This window comes from Vigna angularis, chromosome 11 (assembly GCF_016808095.1).
Source record: "Vigna angularis cultivar LongXiaoDou No.4 chromosome 11, ASM1680809v1, whole genome shotgun sequence".
Classification (NCBI taxonomy): domain Eukaryota; kingdom Viridiplantae; phylum Streptophyta; class Magnoliopsida; order Fabales; family Fabaceae; genus Vigna; species Vigna angularis.
The window spans coordinates 25,623,848-25,629,788 of NC_068980.1; the positions used below are offsets into that span (position 1 = coordinate 25,623,848).

The 5,941-nt window shown below is 30.0% G+C and overlaps 1 protein-coding gene across 1 annotated transcript; it reads right to left on the reverse strand.

Annotated features, from left to right (window-relative positions):
* Nucleotides 1-3,514: 3,514 nt before the first annotated feature.
* On the reverse strand, nt 3,515-5,649 carry LOC108332573 (protein WHAT'S THIS FACTOR 1, chloroplastic). Its single transcript, XM_052870310.1, has 2 exons — nt 5,494-5,649; nt 3,515-5,294 (listed from the first exon to the last, which is right to left on the reverse strand). Exon 2 carries the CDS (start codon nt 5,251-5,253, stop codon nt 3,763-3,765), a length of 1,491 nt encoding a protein of 496 aa, XP_052726270.1. The 5' UTR covers nt 5,254-5,294; nt 5,494-5,649; the 3' UTR covers nt 3,515-3,762.
* Nucleotides 5,650-5,941: the final 292 nt, after the last annotated feature.

Consider the following 5,941-nt stretch of genomic DNA (forward strand, 5'->3'; position numbering starts at 1 on the left):
TTGTCTAATTTTTCAGTTTATATCTTTACAAAATTATTTATTTCTTTTATAGAAATACAAAAGCACTTATTTTCGCTACTCTGAGATGTAATTTTTAAGGCTGATTACCTAAAATAAGAAATTTGTATTAGCGATAATAGAATTAATTAATAACAAGTATAATTAATATTATTGCGTGCATGTTATCACATTAATTTTTTAATAATATCAATAATCAATTTTTTTAATGAAAGAACTTGTGTTATATTATAAAGATATTTTGTATGGATAATATGTCAAATCTAGATTTTGTTTTGGTAATACATGATCACATATAATAATAATCTCTTTTTCAAAGACAAAATATGTTATATTAATGTTATTTATCATGTCAATTTTTTTCTTCTTTAATTAGAATTTAAATTTTAATATCACGCTTAGAAATCACACCTAAAAATAATACCTTTTAAGGAAAGCATATACATAAATAAGAGTATGAATAATTACTACATACTTCAAGACCTATGAATGCAATTTTTTTTAAAAAAACTACAAACTTTCTTGGTACTTTTTGTAAACAAAATTGCAAGTCTTTATTGTATAATTTTTGTGTGGACAAAATTGTAAATCTTCCAATAATTAACGAAATCTTATATACACTTAAGATACTTACTAAGTTAGGATAATTTTTTTAGAAAAACTTTTTATTTTATAGTATTTTTTTTTACTTTATCCTTCATATTAGTGAGGGTAGATACTCACTTGAAAACCAATAATGAATCTTTTGAAGGATTAAACTATCTCATTATCATCAAAGGGTACAATAAAAATGATGATGATGTGTCCCTGCTGATAGGAATAATTATAACAATAATGATAGAAGTTATGGTGATTGTTATGTTAATAATGTTATACATGATGACAGAAGCAAACCTTTATTGGGACATAGGGACCTAGTCCCCTAATTTTTTTTATATTTATATACATTAATATATAATTTAAACTATTTTTTTAAAAATTTAATATATTTTATATATTTTGCATCTTTAAAGTTTTTTATACTTTTATATAAAAATTTTGACATTTTTAAAATATTTGTTAAAGATCTAATAACAACATTAGTAATTACACTAATTATGATAATAATAATAATGTAATGAGAATTGTTTTGATGGAAATATGTTGATCTTTCTCTTAGAATTCATGGTTGGTCATGCATGTCAGTTTCTATTTATAAATGTATCAATAATTAATTATTTTAGTGAAAAAAGTTCATACTATATTATAAAGTGTATTTCTGTAGCCAATAAGTCAAATGTAGAGTTTTACTTTACTAATATGTGATGTAATTAGTAGCATATAAATTGAAAATGTAAAATGTTATATTATTAAAGAATAGTAATTATACTTCTGACTAACATGTTAATTTTGTTTTCTTATCTTTTAGTGAGCTTACCAATGACATGTTGAGAAATGATAGAATACAATAATACAAGAGTAAAATATAAACATGGAGCATAATGTTAGTATTTTTCACGTTTTAGTGTGCATTATGATAAGGATAGTATAATTTGGTATTGTGGTGATAATGACTCTAATAACGCTAGTGGTAATAATGGTATTTGTATTAACCAAAGTTTTTGAGGTAATTTTTATTATTGTCAAAGTTTTAAACATACACTATTGCATAAATGTCTTTTTATATTGATTAAAAAAAATTATACCAATTTTTAAATTGGTATAAAATCAAGAGTATAGAAAATATTTGATTTTTTATATTGCTTTTGTAATTGGTATAAAAACTTTATTTTATATATTAGTTCTTCAACTAGTATAAAAAGTTTGACATTCTATACTACTTAACACTCAAACCAATATAATAAATAACACTATACCAAAAACCCTCGTGAACGACGTTCGATGACGATTACTCGTGAACATCCAAACACCATCATGATTGTAGCGACGACGAACACGGAAAGCAATAACAACGAGAAGGAATTTGACAACAATGAGAACAAAAAAAGAAAATGGGGAAAAATGAAATCACAAACTCATTGGAGAAGGGAGAGTTCGAAATTATTAATGTATAGGCAAATGAGGTGAGATGCGAAAGCTATAAAGAAGAATTAAGCATTCTATACCAATCAAAATACAAACTAGTATAAAAAGTCATTTCTATATCACTTTTAAGTCTAATTGGCATAGAAAAACTTTGTAATTTATTAGAATTTTGTCACCGTATTACTTTCTATACTAATTCTAAGTCTAACAGTATGAATCTGGAACCAATATAAAAAGTCTTACAGTATTTACATTGTCACTTTTTATATTGATTATCTAACAAATTATAACCAATATAAAAAGTCACACAAAAAAGTTTTTTTTGGCTAGTGATATATTATATTTTACTTTTAACTTGTTAACTATTTATAAGCCTAATGTTGATTATACCCAACTGCCAGTTACAAAGTAGAATGCACATGTGTGATTTCTTGCTCCTTACATTTTGACGTTGATCAAATAGGTACCGATCATTCAATACATTGACTAACATATATAAACTTGTTTTCAAACTATCCTAATCTACCATAACATTAACTTGGGATTGAATTTGAAAACGAATATAGGAGGAGAGATTTGAGGAAAGAGAGATGTGCATGTTATATTGTTTGGATTTAAGGGGGAGATAATAAAAAATGAAGAGAAATGAGGTAATGAAAGTTAGTGAATAATGTATTAAGTTGGATAAATAAAATAATGTTTTAATTGATAAAATTGAATAATTACAATTTTAACAATGATCATAAAATTAATTAGTGTAAATTATATTAAAAATAAAATGTGAGTTATTATTTAAAATAAAAAAGTTAAAAACTATGAAACTATATTGAAACAAAATGAGATTAATAAAAAATAAGCTGAAATAAATTAGTTTAAATAAAATTGAATAATAACTTTAATTGAAGAAATTATTTCACGTATTATTATTATTTTATATATATTATATATAATAGAAAAAATCGAAATCAATTCTTTTATATATATATATATATATCTGAAAAATCGATTCTCACATCTCTAGTGTCACGTGCTGTCCAAAATCTATTTCCGTTGTGCATTCTTAGCTCACCAAGACACACTCCAATGGCATTCAAGAGCAGCAGCACCTACACAACATGGTACTTGTGTCAATTTATACAAGTAGAGATATCTTTCTTGTCACATCTCCTCACCCCACCGTGGAACCACTATCAGTAAAAACAAATAAAGGCTAAGAGTGACATAGCCTGAACACATAAGGTCCCCTCACCCTAAAGTTATACAAGAAATTTGAGGCAATGGGTTAATTTGTTGTTATGGTGTCAAAGCTGCAACAACAGTTAGAAGACTTTTGTATCATGGTATACTACAGATAAATTTGCTCTCTTATAAGTCAATCACGAACCTTAACCTACCATAGACAATAACCTGACACTTCGAAAACATAGAATAGAAATTTGCCAAGATCACTCTTGGGACAGAAAAACAGCAATTGGAAATAATTGGAGGAGCGAATTTCTGTAGTTAACCCCTCTTTGAGCTTCAACTTTTGCTTCAACTTTATCATATGTACACAATCTTACACCGAATGGTCTTTCAATTAATAATATAGTAAATAGTAAAGCATGGATCAGGCTCCCAATCATGATATGGTGGATGCAATCTGAAACCATAAATTACCATTTGAAAACTTTACTGCTTTACTTGTGTGGGAAAAAACTATGTTCTACAAATTAAAAACTACCAAGGCTGCATCTGAGGTTCATCCAAACCATGTTGAATAGGAAAAGGTTCCGCAGTCCAGAATTCTCCATAATTGCTTTGGGAGAAAATCTTGTCTCCTTGATCATCATCATCATCCTCAGCCTCGAAATCCAACTCCTCAAATATATTCTCAAAACCATCATCATACACATTCTCAAAATTGTCGATCCCAATATTATCATCGTAATCATCATCACTGTCAGAATTATTTTGATCAGCTTCATTCAAGCTGCCAATATCTTTCCTAAACCTACTCTTCCTTCTCTCTCGTCTCATTCTCTTGGACTCCCTAGCCAAGTCCATCCATTTATCCTGTATGGATAAAATCTCTTCCTTCTCCAATAAGTCACCCTTCTCACCAAACCCCTCCACCAAGAAAACTGAATGTCGTTGTCCTTTCAAACTCACATAAAACAATTCCGGGTGCCTTATTATCATCCCTCTCAACTTGTTTGGGAAGCCAAAGTCCTTTCTGAAATGAGTCAAGTGGTCTATTAAAGTCCTCTTTTCAATTGTCATTGCAAGAATCTCCCTTACTACTGCACAAGATCTCTTTTCTGCCTCTAACGATTCCTTGGAAAAAGCCTCAGCAGGATTCCTATAGGGGCAAACTTCTGGCATTTCTTCAAATCTCAGCAAGAAATCCTGGTGACGTCTCTTTAAATTAAGCCCCTTTCGAAGCCTCAATTGCTTGAACTTCAAAGGACGATCAACTATGAAACCAGGATCACGGGATGCACGAGGCGGCAAACACTTTGCCAAGTTGACATCCCAAGATACAAGCTCAAGTGCACGGCCATAGGGCGTGTCAACAGTCCTGAATTTCTCCGGATGATCATTGCACAACCTGGACCTAAAATTAGGAGGGAGACCAAGATGTGGAGCAAAGTGAACCAATTTGGACAGAAGTAACTTGCGGCGAGAAGATAGCATAAGAAGCTTTTGCAGTTTCGCAGCCAACATGTTGGAAATGGAAGATTGAAAAGCCAGTTCCTCAGCAGCAACAGCAGCCGCAGCTGGGGTCAATCGAACACAGAGTTTGGGATGTAACTTGGTAGCATTGAGTGGTTTGGGAGGCCATGACATATTGAAGAGTTCAAAAATGGATGGATATCTATGAATCATAGAAAGTATAGAACGAGGCTTGGGAAGACCAAGATAAGAACGGCATTTACACAGAATATGAACTGGAATATAATGTTTCGATTTAGAGAGAAGTAAAGTTTTTAACTTTTGAACAAACCTAACCCTATACTTCATGACAACATGCTTATCGAGTGCACGGTCATGGACAAGTTTTATAGAGGAACAAGAAATTGAAACAGAGACATTTTGGAGACGGTTACCCGTTTTCAATTTCTCGTTGATCGAAAAAGATGAAGGTTTTGTTCCGCCATGAACGAAACTGGAACTTAGGGAAGCAACTGGTTTGGGATTGCTGAATGAAAGAGGGAGGCAAAGTGCCATGTTTAACGCTTCAACCACTCAGATAACACACCATAACATACCTGAAAATGACAAAAAGAACAAAAATATTACAAGAATGAAACGTTATTGAGACAGAACACCAAATTCTTACAGCATAACAAGAACACCAAATTCTTATAGCATAACAAGAACACCAAATTCTTATAATATTGAATTTGTATAGAAAATTTAAAGACAGAATTATGATTTCAATTAGAATAAAGCTTGTGTCGATTACACGGCAAAGAAGTGGTTCGCAAGGCAAGAAATGTGCTTTTCCGGCGAGGCAGAGAGGGTTTAAGAGAAAAGAGAGAGTAGGGTTTCTTCCGTCGAGGCCGTGAGGGAAGAAGGAGAATTTTATTCAAATTGAAAAAAAAAAAACTAAGTTCTGATAAAAGTACTGTAACATTACTCAGACAGCTTATCTTCTCCCAAGTAAATAAGATGACATAAATAAAATAATAATCATGATGCTCAGATAACAAAAAAAGTTACTTAATTTAAATATATAAATTTTTTGAATACTAAATAAATCAAATAAAATATAACAATTGAATAAAATTTATTAGAAAGGTTAATGAAAGGTATAACATTCTAAAATTGATAAAAAAACATAGAACTAAACTATTTAAATAAAAATATATATTAACTTTATTGTATAATGCGTAGAAGATTAAATAAAACTACA

Bases quoted from the DNA above. Each gene is read 5' to 3' on its own strand.
- LOC108332573 (XM_052870310.1), bottom strand. From the start codon at position 5,253: ATGGCACTTTGCCTCCCTCTTTCATTCAGCAATCCCAAACCAGTTGCT.